General features: G+C 38.9%; 1 protein-coding gene across 1 annotated transcript; it reads right to left on the bottom strand.

The window, feature by feature from the left end:
* Positions 1-1214: 1214 nt before the first annotated feature.
* Positions 1215-17359, bottom strand: stk17al (serine/threonine kinase 17a like). The gene is made up of 8 exons (XM_039686545.2): positions 17241-17359; positions 16872-17018; positions 10772-10984; positions 5144-5288; positions 4391-4517; positions 4046-4094; positions 2981-3160; positions 1215-2071 (listed from the first exon to the last, which is right to left on the bottom strand). Exons 1-8 carry the CDS (start codon positions 17339-17341, stop codon positions 1816-1818), a joined length of 1218 nt encoding a protein of 405 aa, XP_039542479.2. The 5' UTR covers positions 17342-17359; the 3' UTR covers positions 1215-1815.
* Between the last annotated feature and the right edge of the window lie 625 nt (positions 17360-17984).

Raw genomic sequence — 17984 nt, 5'->3', positions numbered from 1 at the left:
TTGCTGGTTGGAATGTGGAAACTTGATGCCCAAGTCCAATAAAGGAACATTTTGTACACTTTCTTTTGTTGATCTATAACAAACGTATCATGTATATTTCTAAGAAAGAAAAATACATTACAAAATAAATCTATTAAACTTTTGATATGGCTGGGTTTTGAATATACTCAAATAGCACTCAATTTTTTTTGTTAAAAAAAAAAGACGTAAACGAAATCAACAAGGACACATTAAATAGATTATGAATGACAAGATGTTTACTTTTTCTCAAATAAATTAAGTACTAATACTAATTAATTACTAATTAAGTACTAATAATTTCTTGAGCAGCAAATCAGCATATTAGTCAATTTTCTGAAGGATCATGTGATAAGAGTGAAGACTGGAGTAATGAAGCTGAAAATTCAGCTTTACCATCACAGGAATAAATTACATTTTAAAATTGAAATATTCCACAATATTACTGAATTTGATCAAATATATGCAGCCTTGAGGAGCATAAGAGACTTCTCACAAAAACAAAATCTTACCAACCCCAAACTTTTGAAAGGTGTAAAAGGCAAGCAAACAATTATTCATAGTTTAATACAAAATGATCATTTATTTTCTTCAGTATCTTGCCAGGCATGCCAATAATACATAAGTAGTCCGACTGGACACAAGTGCAAACGTTAAGCATAACTGTTTAAAAAAAAAAAAAATATTACAATTTATTTTTTCATATTAATCATAAAATACCGCAACTGTAGAAAAATACTTTTTTTAACATTCTTTTTTTAAAATAAAAAATATACAATTATCAAAGCCTTTTGTTATGTTGTGCTCTTTTTTTTTTTCAAAATGCAAACATCTCCCACAACTGTCTGAAACGCACAAATCCCAGAAAACCTTCTGAGTGAGTGGCCCTCGGGTATAACCCCCACTCCATCACTGACGACTTGGAAAATTTACCTCACGATACCCTACTAGACACAACAACATACAGAATATATTAACAAGGCAAAAATGCCCCTTGAAAACAAAACAACGGAACAAGTTACAATGGTACATTTGTGCAATTATAGCAAACTTGTTATGAATAACAGAAAAAGTGGTACAGGAATGGCGTGAGAAACCAAACAAACAGTGGTTTAAGATGTGTACGACCATGCCATCTTGAACTACTTAAATGTGCTTGAGAAATTTGAGTATACATTTTTTTTTTTCCCCACCAAAAGTGCTAGAACAAAAGTAGTCTCTGTGAATCAGTTCTTTAAAATGCAGATGCCACTTCTAAAGAAGCAGAATGATCTCAAATCTACTGTTCTGAAGAAAGCAGCAGCGTCAGTTTTTCATTTCATAAAACGTTGATCCAATGAACAGCGGCGATAAATAAAACACCAGGGGATTTATCAGAACTTTCCATTTCCTTCCTACAAAGGCAGCAGGCGCTTCCTGGGGAGACTCCGACTTGAGTTTTGGACCAAGTACAGACAGCAGAAAAGGTTCAGTCCACTCTAAACGCATAACCAGTTTGTTGCTGTGCACTGATGAGTTAAGAACCTTGACCAAGAGCTCAAGTATGCTTTATTAAGGCCTTATAAAATCTCATTCAGATCTGTTGTATACACGCACACACCTCTGTGGTCATATGGGAGGCTGACTCGCATTCACGTATCCTACACAAGACAACACAAAGACATCACATACAAAGGTGCTGCAAACACTTGAGTAGACCGCCGCTGTCCAGTCCAAACTAGGCCGCACCGGTTCCAGTTCAGATAAGTCTTTCGGTCATTAACACAGAGGCCCTCCGATCGGGCAATCGTGTCTCACCTAACATATGAGCTCTTGTTGTATCTCTGGACGGGATGGAAACGACTCTGTGAAAATGAAAGTGTCCCGCCCGGTCTTCAGCTCCCCCTGGCCTGGGCAGGTGGGATATGAAGGGATGACGACAAGTTCTGGGGAAGGGACGGGACTCTCGGGCTCTGATTCGGATTGGCTGGCTTCTTGCTCGTCAACAGTGTGGTGATGAGGGTCGACCCTTAACCAGGGATGATTTAAACACTGTTCCACAGTTGCTCGTTTTCTAGAGAGAGAGAGAGAGAGAGAAAAAAAGACTGTTAAACAACTGAAATGACTAATATTAGGAGAAATGTTTTTCCAGGAAAAGAAAAACAAGTATGTAAATAAATACAATGGAATAAGCATAAAATGTAACAACAACAAAAAACTATTTATAAAGTAAAGGGAAAATAATGTAATAAAAGGAAAGGAAACCAAATAATAGACAGGTCTATTTAAATAAATAGAACTAAAACTAAATAAAATGATAAAAAAATAAATTTAATTTAAATATACATGCACTTTGCTCATTAAGAAGAAACTGCAAATTTATCCCTGTGGTGAAAACATTAAAGAAATGTACAAATAAGCAATGATTAAAAGCACAAAAGTTCTCATTAGGTTTCTCCATCAGTTCTGCAAATATGAAGGACTATCGTTTAGGTTCCCAGGATTTTTTCTTTCCCAATTACTCACACACAAAGGAATTTTTCCACATAGCTTTAAGCTCCGAATTTTCCTCTCCTGCTTTATCGGTGCCGATGATCTACAAGCATTAAATTTTATGGGGTGCAAATTACGGTCCTGGATCAGAGACTGTGCTACTATCAGTTCCCATAGAGCCATGATAGCGGCAAGTCTGGACTGCCATTAATTACACCAACGGACCCCCTCCAAAAAATAAAATAAAAACCTTCATCAGTTTCAGCAAAAGAGCCTAGGGATGTGGGAAACCAGTAAGACTGCAAGGATCATTTCACTGTATATTCTAAACCAAGAGACCATTACGCTTTAATGAGAGATTGAAGCGTGAGATTACATGTCTGGGGTAGAGCCAACTAAAGCCACTACAATCAATCAGGTCATGCAAGTTTGCCTAAACAAGACTGCCATTCCACATCCACACTGACAAATAGCAGGCAACTTCCCCTACCTGGGGTTTTTGAGGAGCAGTGACTGGATGAAATCCACGGCGAGGTCAGAGATGCCCTGAAAGACGTCCTGCGAGTAGTCTACGTTGACCTGGGAGATGTTCAGGAAGGTCTCCTGCTTTTCTTCTCCCAAAAAAGGTGACTCGCCTGTCAGCATCACGTAAGTCAGTACCCCAATGCTCCTGTAGAGTTAAAGCAGCAACACAGATCAGCATAGAGGAAAAACACACCAAAAAAATTGACTTCACCCATTTCATAAGTTGAGAGTAATCGTCCAAACCCAAAAATGAAATATAAATTAACCAGCCCAAGCTGGTTTGCTGGTTTTAGTTGGTCTCCTAGCCTGGTTCGGCTGGTTTTAGATGGTTAATGGCCATTTCTCAGCTGGACAGGCTGGGAGACCAGCTTAAAACAGCTAAGACCAGCAAACCAGCTTGGGCTGGTTCAAGCATGTTTGCTTAAATCCCGCCCCTTTCTTATAATCGACTGCAAACATGCATTCACATCTGCCTCGATCCAATCAACAGCCAACAGATAGAACCAAGTCCCGGCCTTTATTTTTTCAAGAATCGGTGTCACATAGATATGTCAATATGGAAGGATGGGTCACTACTTCATTTATCTCACTTAGCAAGAATCATTTTTTTTCTTTATGTTAACATTTATCTTTTTGCTCATACTTGGTTTAGAGGTTTGTTCTAAATACTTAATGACCAAGTAATATTGACTGCCTAATTATGAGACAGGAAGATGATGCAGAAAATGGAGACGACCCCCTTTTCCATCCAGTAAATGAGTAAACTTCTATAGACTGTTCTAGATTTTCAGTGGATTGTAAATTGATTGCACACATTGACTTTATCAGGCTGATAACACTGACTCTTATCGTACTACTGGATTACAGAAATGCTTCATAGAACTTATCAGCTTTTACAGGTTCATTTATCTACATGTCGTCACAATGTTAAATTGCCTTTATATAACATTCATATATGTGTCAAATACCACGAACATATACTCTCTCACACAGACATCTGGACTCTGGACACTCAATAAACTCAACTTACCACATGTCAGTAGCTGTGCTGATGGGCTCATAGTCCAGGATCTCAGGAGCTGGAGGCAAGAGAGAAACAAACGTCTCATAACCCCTTCACATCAAACAAAGTCAGGACCCAAGTACTCCCACACGAGCGTCAAAAACATCCTGCTGACACGGTTTCATGTTTGATCTTTCTACAGATTTTCTATAACTGAGGTTTCGATCACGTGAAGTTGTAGTAGTCCTAGACAAGCTTTCATTCTCCCACCCTTCTTCACTATACTTCACCTTTACTCTGTATCTGGTTTTGCAGCAGTTATGCCATGCATGAGAGGGTTTGAGGTTTGCAAATGAGGGATGTCCGACTCACCCACATACTCGGGAGTGCCTAGGATCTCCCGTACCTCCGTCACACTGTCCACCCGCCGAGACAAGCCAAAATCGACGATGCGGATGTCACCCAGAGGCTGAGCACTCGTCAACAGGATGTTCTGAGGCTGGAGAAGATATTACGAGTGTGAGAGAAAGGAAACACTAAATAACACTTCAGACAGGAAGAAAAAAACACACATTCTAGAACTCATCTTTTATTTAATTACTTTTTAAATGGATCCAAGTTGCATGTGAACAGTAGCCGCCTTTAAAGCCCCATGAACACCGTTCATCAAACAAAGACACCAGGATGGGCATACTTGATGAAATTGGTAACATTACAATTAGTTTGAACCAGTGGGTGCCATCAGAGAACAGAGTGTGGTCTGGTTAATTATATCAAATAAGTGAATGAATTATATCATTAATTATGATAACTCTATCATAAGTAAATTTAGTCGCATAACTTCCGCAAATGTAATCTAACATTTCACCAACCTCATTTGTTTCGTAATAATGTTAAAAAAAAAAAAAAAAAACAACTCATCCTACTTTTTTTACACCCACATACACAGACATTATACAGCAAGTTAATTAATGTGAACATTAATGCATTAAAATGACAATAAAGGGGCAACAGTCATGTTTTAGACCATGTAAGGGACAACAAAACTGTCCTAAAGTTAGTCAAAAAGTTGTCGGTTGCATCTTTATGATCAACGAACAAAACACAAACATGCCCAACACTCACCTTAAGGTCCAAATGAACTACGTTATTTTGATGGAGACAGGCCACGCCCATCAGAATCTGCCTGGCCAATCGGATGACATCTTTCTCTGTGAAGGCCTCATCATTATCGGCAACACACTGGTTAAAAATTTCACCTCCTGCAGCACTGAAAGACAAAGATTGCAAGTGTTAATTTAGATCTCATTTTACGGTCTCATATATCACATGGCCTAATTGATTCCAATTCTGAGTGTAGCATTTTTTGGAAAAAATAAATCCCATCTATGATTAGAGACACCCTAACAGAGAAACACATCCATCCTCACAAACGGTCTCAAACATGAGGGAGAGATGTGTCATTGTCCCATCTGATATCAGCATTTATAACAGATCAAGAATCTAACTAAGCTCAATAAAAACAATAACAACTCACTAGTACACAGGTTACGGTATTCAAACCACTCTATGTGGGTGGTGTACCTATGCCAGTTGTTTTGCTCATTTCTATACATAATAATTAGCCATCTTCTTGGAGAGGCTCAATTATAAAGTAAGAGGAGACTTCTGGGTAACAGAAAAGGGGGTGGAACTTCATCCTTGCGTAACCGTGGCGAGGGTTACCATCACTATGAGGATTTGCAGGCGGATACTCCTTTGGGCGATGGAACACTGGGAAAATCAGGACCATGTGTATTGAATTTTAGGCCACACAAAAAAAGCGCTCTCCAATAGACACTCATGTAGACGCTTTTCATCTACAGTGTACAGTATGTATTCGTTTATGTGGTGCCTATTACATAACAGTTGAATCCAGCTGTATAAATAAGGGATTCTTGGTATCGCTTATCAGATGAGCCACTAGAGGCTTATAAAGTGAGGACATTGGGATATTGGGAACCCTTCAGCCCCCTTCAAATCAAACATCACAAAAACTTGCGCTCTTCACCCTAATGGAATAAACCCTCCACTCTAAATTCCCCCAAAGTCAACGTCTTCTAAAGTAACATCAGAAAAACAACCCAAAGAGGTCTGTTAATGCTCACATGCAAGGATCAAATCCTCACTGCCTTTCATGGAGGGAAAAAACAAGTTTTGGTTTGGTAGTGCGTGTGAGACAGAACATTTTAACCATCTATAAAGTGGCTCTGTAGTCTGACGCAGATTTATGATTGACCCAAGAAGAGCAGTGGTTGAGCAATTCGCACGGATACAGGCTGGTGGATGTTGACATCCCATTTTCATTCACTTCACTTGATCAAATGGCTGCTGTTGTTGTAAATGACATGAAAACCAAGACTGAACACTTGACGGAAGAATTCCAAGTTTACTCGGACGTCATGAGCCATGAGAATGTGCAGGAAAGGCAAAGATTCGTTGCTCAAATAAACTTCCTTTCCTGGAACAGAAAGGAGGACAAAAATATGCTCATCTGCAACCCAAGAAGACCACCAAGGGCACCATTCCCCACTCATGAGAGGATGAGAACTAGTACTCTGACTTCAAGAGTCTTGCAAAACATGCAAAGAATGCACTCCAACAGAAATTTATCTAAATACAAGCAAGACATCTGTAGAAAACTGTGATTCACTCCTATGATTTAGGACGGCTTGGATACATACCTACTGTGGACTGCAGCTTAGAAAACTGCTTTCGCACCAACCAACTGGAAACAAATTCGACAAACGGTCCAAAATAAGCGCTTTAAAGCTCCTTTAGTTACGCAACAAGGGTATAAACAATTATTACTACCAATACCTGATACACCATAAATTAAGGGTGTTTAAGGAAGATATCCCTTGATAATCCCTTACTGTAATTTATGGATAATCTGGTATTGGTAATATTTATTTTGTTTGAGAAGATCAGAAAAATCCCAGCAGCAAATGAAGCAGCAAATGTGCTGAATATCTTAAAAAAAAAAAAAAAAATCACTTTCCATGTTGCTGAATCTATCTCAAAAAGCAAAAGCTGTCAAATATCCATAAATGCCGGATGTCTTGTCTCTCCAGCTTTATTGTGGGTGGATTAACAGTGGGGTGAACCAGAGGCAGTTGACACTGTAAATCTGCATCTGTCAAAAGGACTTAAGCCACCACTGAACGGTCCATTTCAGACGGCTTTTGATCAAGCAGATGAGGAAAACTAAGCAGCAGGTGATGAAGATGAACACTTGACACAAAGAGAATTACATAAGAGCTTTCCTAGAAAGATGTCAAACGCTGGACTAAGGGAGGGCCCCATTTCGTTTTGTTTAAAGAATCAAAAACATTACAACAGATAGAGTAACTCGACTAATGAGTAACTCAACTCATTACTTCCGAGTGAAACTCAGCTATGCTAGTGTGTTTTTATGGGCCAAAACAAGACCTAAAGTCTCTATTCTGGTCATTAGATATTTCAATGTAAATGTAGACTGCTTAAAAGTACAAACAATTGTCAAACGAATTGCGAGAAATCTATAAACACTGCATCTAATCCTCTTCCTGGCTGCTTGACTTCTAGTTAGGCCGTGTTACTTGATGAATGGCCTTAGAAAAAGTAGTGGCTAATGCGATCATGTAAGAGTCGGTGCTAGCATTTAACCGCAAAATATGTGTGGGGTGTCTGCATGTTTGGTAAATGTAATTATGACCTTTTTTATTGTCAGTCTTACAATAGCATGGGTTTTAACTTTAAATGGCAGAGAATTGCGAGAATTGGTTTTGTTTCTGACAACAGAGGATGTGGTGATGCATTGCACATGCGAGTGCGTCGCAGCTCTGCTTTTAGAAGAAAAGCCACAGGAAATGGAAATTGAAGTGTTTCTTTCTGTCTGTCTCTTTTCGGTTTAACTGTTGTCTACTACTAAACCTTCCCAGACCAAGTTTAAGGATTTAACTAACAGAAAACCAGAGCAAAAACCATTACACTACTAAATCAGACATACTGTTCTAACAGGAAAGCACAACACGCATGCAAAACAAGAGAAAATTCAGGCCATTTTTTTATATTAAAATATTTTATAATAAATATATAATTTATACAGAAACATAAATGGGATTTTTATATTTATTCATATATAATTACTATAAATGGGCCTATCTATAAATGGGCCTAAAAATGTCAACTAGACCATGACTTCACGTGTCCTTAACTGAACTTGCACGCCAATTAAAACACAAGCAGCATTACCTGCCTTATAAGGTAAACTTACTCCACAGGTTGTCAACACGCACACAATGTGCTTGCATGTGATAGATTGATACACAGCTGTCTCAGAGGAAGTTGCTTAGCAGTGTGCAGCAAGTGGGCGGAATTTTCTTTTTTGTGGCAAGTTACCTTTGAGAGAGAGCAGATGTAATCTACCAATTCTCACAACCTCCGTCATTCAACCCGTCAGCATCCTGCCTCGCTATACAGATCAATGCACACAATGCGCAAAAAACAGGCTGTTGATTTTGTGCAGAATTTGCAATAAGACAGTCAGGGGAAAAACCATGAAATAAACTTTAAAAAATGATGGGAAAAAAATAAGGGAGATTCAAATGATAGAGCTTGCGAAAAGCATTTCAAACCGTTTAATCCCAGCAGTCACGACCGCATTTTTTCTTATTTCTGGAAGCGCTAAACATTTTGCTATTGACTATGGGCAAGAAATTCAACTTTTAAATGACAAAATAGATTGTCTTCATTAAAATCTATTAATGTCATCATGTGACTAGAGTGAAAGGTATTCGTTTGTTCGTTGTGTCAAGTTGCTGTTTGTTTGAAATAACAAACCTTTTCACCCAAAGGAACGCTAGTGCTATTAGAAGACATCCTGACAGAGCTTTTTGGTACATAATGGCTACCGTAGATGCAACGCGCATTTGAAAAAGCGAGGCACTAGAGAGAAAAATTGAGCGCAAAATACATTTCCACTGCAAGAAGGAAGAAATTCCTACACATTGTCCCTTTAAGAACTTCTCATTTAGTGTTCCACAATGAAAACCACACAATATAAGGGTGAGGAAAACATAGCTGTTTTTATTTTTGGTAAAAGTAATCTTGTAGAGGAGTAATGACGTGAATTTAGGTTATCAATGCTTATATTGAAAGCTATGAAACTCACAGCTTGTCACCTATTGGTCAGGTCTGCTGAAGTGAAGCAGAAAATGACAAGACAAAGGAAACAGCTTCTGTCAGATTTTGGCAGTTGCAGAGGGGTCAGAAAAATCAACGCAAGGAGTCACCTTTGACCATGCTTCAATATATTTGACGTTTAGGCGCCTAGACGCGATCCTACGGCGTCATCTAACTGACGCTAAAGGAAAGCGTCAGTTAGAGGACGCGGTTAGGTTTAGGTCTAAGGTGGGGGTAGGGTACACGCGATCCTAGGGCGTCATCTTAAGCCTAGTTCACACTACGTGATTTTAAGCCCGATTTAAGCCCGATTTGCAAATCGGTGAGTCGCCGACAAGTCAGGGTGTTATCGCGTGCAAATCGCGGGCGATTAGCGGACGATTAACGCTCGCCAATCCGTTAGTGTGAAAGAGCCAACAACGCACCAAAGACAGCTCGCAGACACCTCGCAGACAGGTCACCGAGCTCAGAAAAATATCTAGCATGCTAGATATCTCGAGCAGTCGCGCGACTCAATCTCAGTGATGTCATGGGTACAGCCAATCATAGGAACGCATGGGTTGAGGACACCAGGTAAATCGTACTTTTTCTTTTCTTTTTTGCATTTTTTTTTCTCAGAGCAGATCGTCGAGCAAACAGTGTGCAGCACTAGTTTCTGTCTGACGTCCATATTCGCGTGTTGTGTTCTTCTCTGCAGTTTTCGCGTCATTTCTGGTTCGTTTTATTGCGTGGTTTTTCGTTCCAAAACATGGTTTCTAGACCAGATAGAATCGTGTTGTTGTCAACTCGTTATTTGTTTGATTATTTTCAGGATTTAGACCTACTATAGTACTGAAACAGCTCTCATTGAGTCACAAATGATATGCTCTTATCATCCGATCGTGGTTGTATCTCTATGTAGTGCGTTGTTAACTCGTGTAGTGAGTTACCTCAAGTTGTGGATCAATCGCGTTGTGTTGTGTGGTGTGAACAGCTAAACAACTTGAACACTCATGATTTCACTGAGAGCAAGTCATTTTAATGTGAACTGCACAGTTCAGCCCGACATTTTAAAATCATGTAGTGTGAACTAGGCTTTACTGACGTCAGTTAGGTGACGCCTTGGGGGTGAGAATGGGCTGGAAAAATTGCCCTCTCCTTGGGCTGAGAAGAATTCGGATTTGACATTTCATGAAGGGGCAAACACAAGAACCACATCCTCACTTGGGAAATTATACATTTGTTCATTTTTTGTTATAGTAATGAAACTTTCAGCTCACTCAGTTAAAAGAACTAGTTCAATGTGGTCTGTGGTTACAGAAAGGTACAGGCAAACACAAGCTCCAAATATAAACGCTTCCAAACAACAGAGCTAAGAAAAAAAATCCTCTTTTGATTTGCCCGCTGGGCCATTACTTTATGCCTGTAATTCTAATCTTCAAAAGCCCTGGTGACTTGGAATAACAAAATTACAGTGCACAACGTCCAAGCCATCATAAAACACTCGGCATTACGCTTAGCTTTCACGGTCAGGGAATGTCACTACATAACTGCGATTATGTGTCTTACCACTCCAATACGAGGATGATCTCTGAGGTGGTCTCATACACCTCGTGCAGTGCCACCACATAGGGACTCGTCTCCGCTGACTCCAGCACCGCGATCTCGTTCAGAATGTCGCTGCGGCAGTCCTGACCCTTACGCCTTTTCCTCAGGAACTTTGCAGCATGCTCCTTGCCAGTAGTCTTCTCCACACACTTCTTCACTACTGCAAACTTGCCCCTGCGTGCACACAAACATACACACAAGAGGGATTAAATAAACAGCTTGGGGAATGTTTACGGAATGAGAAGAGGAAATCAAAATATAAACACTTTGAATAATGACATCCACGTTGTTCTATTAAACATGAGCTTTTATTGCACAGCGCTCCAGAACAATCCATTCTGATTAGGCTTTTTTTGGTTCATAAAGTTAGCATGGTGATAAAGACGTGGTTGCAGTCTTGCAGAGTGTTGCAGACTGATAAGTCACTAATCTGGCATTTTTTTAAAATGGTGCATCTTTGACACACAGAATGAGTAAGTCAATCCACTTTTGTCTCCAAGTATTGTCTTTATTTTCGAATGACGTTAATGTGAAAGTCGTATCATATATGGACTACTTTTATGGAGCGTTTACCACATTTATCTGTCTTTTTTGGAGCTTAACATGTTGCTGTGGTCTGATGCAATGTCAAAAAGCAGCAAGATTCTTAAATGCTTTTTTCCCAATAAATAACAGCCTTATAATATGTTTGGAACAACATAAGGAAAAAAAAAACTGTGTGATGTTTTCTACATGCAAAGAAAAAATTGACTTCTATTAAGAAATGGGAACATCCTTAACCAGTCAATTTCACAGTTTTCATGATCACTCACTCCCCTCTCTTCTTCGTTTTCAACAAGGGCCTGACACCTAAATGATAAGACTGACAGTTGGAGCTGTCCAAGGCCTCTTACACACACAGGCTCATTCAAACTGATTTCCTGCTGCCTCTCTCATCTGACCTCCCAACGCCTCATCTATCAGTCAAAAGACACACAGGGCGCTGCACACAGAAAGAACAGGCCTGTCAGCGTAGGCATTCTCTTGTTTGACTGCGAGAAGGACAAATGGCTCTGAACCACACCTCCTCTTCAGGCCATATCATAAAGAGACACCAGTTTGTGTGTGTGCTAGGGACCCTAACAGAAAGACCACCCACTCTTCCAACACTCCTCTATTGAGAGTCAATGGTGTCCTCTCCTGCCACCGTCTAGTAGCCAATGACCAAACACGGCACTTACAAACAAAATACAGCCCGCCCGGTGACCTCTCCTCTGTCCACTGCTTGTCTCTTCCCATCTACGTCTCCATTAACACCCTACTTAAAAGTTTGACACGAACACGCAAAAACGCAGATGGACAATAAAACGTTTAGGATGGAGCTTCCAGTTGTCATGTCAAAGACCTAATGAAATGCCCAAGCGAAGCAGTCCTTCCTGTGCTGATGAGTTAATCTTTCCTCCTATGAGTTAACCTTTCAAAAAAAAAAAAAAACTAAAATAATAAAAACATGTATAAACTAAAATTATAAATGTGCATAAACTAAAACAAGTCGTAAAAAACATGAATGCTTTGTACATTGCAATATATTGGCCAAATTTCCAACAAGAAAAAGACTACTTTAATATCTCCATCTACTAAATATCAATATTTAGTGATATTTGTGGCTACAGAAAATCAATTTTAATTTCATGGTGTGTTTAAAAAGTTTTTGTTGTTTGGTCTTGCTGTTAACAATTCCCATGATTGCAGAACACTTAAAATCCTCTGAAAATACCCAAGGGTACAAGCCAAAATCTATCCATGTCCAGCGTTGTAGTGGTTTTCCTGCTAAACGCGAGTGTGGTTGGCGGGGTCGAGGTAAAGCGAGCATTTTCCAGCGTCTGAGCTCAGAACAGTCACAATACAGAGTTCAAATGGAGCACAAGAACCACATGTGAAGGTGCCAACTCCCGGAACAACCCTGTTTTTCATTAGCTCAGCACGTGAAGAAATTGTTGTTTACAATAAAAAAATAGTTTTTGAACTGTCCAGACATTAAATGATAAAGTGTACAATTTCTGAATTACAAACACAACCATAAAGCATTAGACAGAGAAGTCACAGAAAGAACAAGGTCAAAAGGGCATCACTTGGCTGCCATAATTCTGCCAGGCTCACATTTCTTTTGCCCTCTTTCTCAGTGGGTGTAAAAGAGCAGGTCTGAAGGGTAAATGGGTCAGGAGATACATTATAAACACATATAGTATTATATATATATATAATACTATTATATAATACTATTATAGTATTATATATATAATATTATTTAAATAGTTTAACCAATTAATGTATTTTTAATACAATTTCTAAATTGGTAAATATATAAATTGGTTAAATTATTTAGATAAAGTGTTTCGCGGTTTTACACCCTCCCTCACAATAAAATTCAACTTTGTTCAGCACTCCACAAAGCACCAAAGATGAATAAGAAATCAATAAAATCCAATAATTCTTTGAAGCATCCATTTTCTACTTATAAATATGGTCAGACTTAATCTAAAACAATGACTCTCAACGGGTAGGAAATGTACATTTCTGTGGAGGTTAAACTTCCTGTGTAAAAAAATAATAAAAAATTATCACACCATCCTCTCTTTCACTGTCTACAATCTGTCTCCAACTCTCGGTTTCATTCTTATGCCCAGATGGTAGAAACATGTCTACTTTGAGAGAACGGATAAACATTTAAAGACCAAAATCATGCACGTGCGCATGAAGACACAAACACAAGACCATTTAGACCCTATGATATATACAATCTCAATCCATTATTAAAGGGAAACCATCCAACCCCGTTATTAAGTGAAAGACTGCAACACATGCACAGCTGGCTGTCTGCTACTGGTATGGCAGAAGGCTCAGTCCGCATCCCAGAATTCTGCAGTAGAACATTCCTCACTCAGACCACCTCGGAAAGAGGATCACTGAATTCTTAGCTGAACTCATGAACTTTATTGGTTTCCTGAGGATAAAAAGTGCAGATTAACAAAACAGCCGCACAGTGAGAGGAAGAAAAAAAAAGTGTAAAGTTTCATGAGAAAAAAACATGAATGAAGTAAATGGAAAACTTCTGAAAAAAGGGGTGCTGGGACTGATGATGTGTTTATGAAGGTATGTGTGGATAAAGGTCCTCAAATAGATTATATTTTGGTGCATGATCTGAGATGGGATTTTGAAGGTTGGGGTTAAAGTCATTTTTGGATACTCTGGAGGAGCTCCAAAGATGATATGCTTAAAAATACCCTCTAATCTCACCGAATTGGGACACATCACACAACTCATAAGAACTCTAATGAACTGGGACATCCACTACACTGTATGATGGGTAACTCACTGGCAGATATTCAAATGGAACGGAAGAGTTTATTTGGTGGATTTCAGCATCCTGCATTTCGTTCTCTCACACGGTCCATTTCCACATAAGTGATGACTATATCTATCTAAACCAATCCTCCAAATAAACAAAAGTTGTCTGGAAGCAAATATTGGATTTCATCTAGCTGAATAACACAGAAATTGCTGTTGGAGTTTTGTATCAAATGAATGGAGTGCTGACAACATGGCCAGATGGTTTGGCCATTCAGTAAGACGAGCACATTCAGCAACACAGACACACACACAGAAGGAACATTTTACAGTCTATGTTTTACTCCATTGACTCCAGTGGGAGAGCGGAAGTGTGTGCACAGACTAAAAGAAAAATCTAGGCCAAAATGTACGTTATAATCATCGGGAGAGCTAAAGAATACATTTAAAAAAGCTGGCCTATCGCTAAAAAAAGATCTTGGTTTAAACTCAAGAGGAAATCTACGGTGGCCGAGAGAGCTTAGCGTGCTGCAACTGAAGAAAAAAAAAATGCAAATAGAAAAACACCCAGAAATTAGGAAAAATCTTTTCAGAAAACACACGTTTCACAACATGTGTGCTCCAAATACTCACAACACAACCAAATACATAAATGGAAGCACAGACTACAATGGAAATGTTTCCAGGGAATCCCAAAAAGTGACGAACCTGACTGGGACATGCTTATTGCTCATCCCTAGCATCCCTATGCCCTACTCCCTTCGAAGAGCCCTTGAAGTGGGGACTTTAGAGTGAGCAGGACAAAATGTATTAACAATATGTTCATTGTATACAAAGTTGTATGTCAAACATGTCATTTCTGTATATTTTGCATTAAAAAAAAAGTTACAAAAAATACAATAAAGTAACAAGTAGACTTTAAGCAATAAGCATATCTTACCCAGGTTCGTCACTTATTTGGTTCCCCCGGAAACATTTCCATTGCGGCGTGTGCCATTTGCTGTGCATTTCTGTATTTGGTTGTGTTGTGAGTATTTGGAGCACATGTGTTGTGAAACTGATGAAGATATTTTCTGCAGCACATTGAGCTCTTTAGGCAACCGTAGAAATTACAAGACAAGCTGACCTGCTGAACTCAGTGTAAATATCTTTGCTGCAAAGCAACTATCACAGGTTTACATAAAACAATGTCAATATATGATAAAGAAAAAGAAGGGGAGGGGTGAAATCAGATTAGGTTACGCTGAAGGAATGCAAGATATTTGAATGACCGCCGCCTTCTGCCTACCTAATCTCAACATCGATATCCACCAACATCTGCATTCCTCCAACGCTCATTTAGTTCACCACTATGGTAATCAGCTTGCCTTGTGACTCATGCATGTATTGTCTAGTGCACATTAATTACAGGAAAAACTTGGGATTTACTCATTCCTTAGAATCCTCACATCTCTTGTAGTTTGAAGCAAAACAATAAATGTTTTAGAGAACCAAATGCCTACTAAATCCAGTCCAAATCGAGACATTTTACAACCCAATCCACAAATTACCCATCAAATTGGGTTAAACGATGCGGAATGGCAGTGAGAATTAAAATTAGCAACTTGAAAAAAAGTTAGCCTAAAGGCAGCAGATACAGACCATGCAATTGTCAACAAGCACAGCATGTGTTTAACTCTAACTGAACACATCTGTCCAAGAGAAAACAAATCGGAGTGGTCAAGGAATACCATCTTGTCTATAATTAGTCAGTGGAGAGTTAAAGAACAATGTCACGGCAAGCAGCGCTATATCCATCACACATGGGCCCCGTGCGGCTCTGAATTAGCATGTTTCAAATGCTTTATTTACTTGAGAAAACACACTGAAAGGATCCAAGTCTTATTCTCAGGCATGAGGGGCACCCCTGGAAAATGCCAATGAGAATGTTAAGTGGTTTAGATTTCACTGTTGATTGATTTATCAGGATGAATAGATTATTTGGAATCCACTCACTAAGCAATTCAGTATGATTCGTTCAGTGTCCATTTTCTATGTATTAAATTGTTACCAGTAGGTGGCGACAAGCCAATTTACGTGTAATGATTGAATCGTACACCCATTCGTTCATGGCCGAATAGCAAAATTTGTGTCTACAGATTGACTAAAACAAACATCATAAGCTTTTCCCACACAGGTAACCATAAAGAGATGAAAATTAAAAATATATATTTTTTCTACAATTCTAAATAACACCTTCAGGTTAATAGCCTACAATTTAAAACACTGACTCGCAGTGATTCTCTCCTTGATTTGTGTTATTTTTGCAGAGTGAAAAAATCCGCAATTGTGCGCTTTACAAAACTGTAGCCTATGTAAGTGAAGGACAACGATACGTTACTAATTCACCTGCTGGTCTAAATTAAGCTGCAGTGAAATAGAACGGTCCGTTATAATAAACACAAATGTGTAGGAGTGCGTGATAAATATTTTTGTTTTTTCATAAATGCATGTCGTTAGGTTACAGTATTGACAAACTACAATAAGGGCTAAATCCAGTTGATCTTCAGATTACACGTGCGGGAGCCAAACAAACCTAGTATTTTGGCTTCCAGCTGGCGTTGATTCACTCCCCCCAATTAATTCCCACACCGGTTCCCAAGTTTGTGAAACTGCCTGCGGGGATATGACTGCATGCCTTCAACACATTTTGATCTTTTAAACAGCAAATAATCCACAAAGTTATTTGATTTACCTGCCAAGCTCTTTGCCGACCAGGTCATAGTTGTTTTTGAAGGGGTCGGTCCTTATCCGCGTGCGAATCTTTGTGACCATTCCGTTCCTGTTCATCATTGTGCTGTTTTCCGTTACAGTCCTGCTGCGGGATAACACCTTGCGTTCTCTGGAGTAGAAATATAAAGGTTTAGTCCAGGTCACTATCATAGAGCGCTATTGAAGCCAATTGTGGTGGGGAAAATGATGATGCTTAGAGAAATTAACTGTTGCAGAGGCAAAATTTCACAAGAAACATTCCCTTGCCATAACAGGTTTATCACCGCGTTCGATGTGGTGCAAATGTTCTAAAGCTACTTTAAAGTTTCCAAAAAAAAAAAAAAAAACTCACAGGACTTGCCAAGAACCGCGACAGATCGCCCGTATGCCAACGTCCAACCAGCGGTGACTCAGTTTGAGAATGCGGACAAACATCCCCAGCTCAAGGCTCATCACAAACCCCGCCCATAAAGAGGCGGCCAATTGGAGCGTAGAATTAGTAAAAATAGGCGAGTTCATGGCATGGACAAAGTTGTATCTTTGCAATTCAATCTATATAGGCCGTCGTTCAGAAAGTGAAGTCAAGTATGTAGCAATGTGAAATGACAAGATAAATGTACAAATAATAATTCAAAGCACAGATCTGGAAAATACCTATACAAGAAATGTGGATGTACTGATACAGCCATAAAATATAGCACACATGCAAATAATATGTAAAATACATTTACATTTTTTGTCATTCTTTGTATATTGTAAAATACAAAACATAATCCATATGTATATTGGGTTACACTTTATTATGATAGTCACTTTAGACATTCTACTGATTTTAAGTAACTTTTCAACTACATGTCAACTTACTCTCATTAGAGTATATTAAAGTAGACTGTTATGGTTATGGTTATGTGTTAAGCTTTGGGTTAGGAGAAGAAGTTTACTTGTAGTCACCAAATTATAGTCAGTTGAATGTCTGTTGGGGGACCAACAAATAAAGTGTTAGCAGATATTAAGCACACAGCCTACTAATACTCTAATGACATTAGATGATATGTAGTTGAAAAGTTACTTATAGTTATAGAATGTCTAGTGGACT

Source organism: Pimephales promelas, chromosome 3 (genome assembly GCF_988280905.1).
Source record: "Pimephales promelas chromosome 3, fPimPro1.hap1.1, whole genome shotgun sequence".
Classification (NCBI taxonomy): Eukaryota; Metazoa; Chordata; class Actinopteri; order Cypriniformes; family Leuciscidae; genus Pimephales; species Pimephales promelas.
This window is presented reverse-complemented; position numbering and strand designations above follow the sequence as displayed.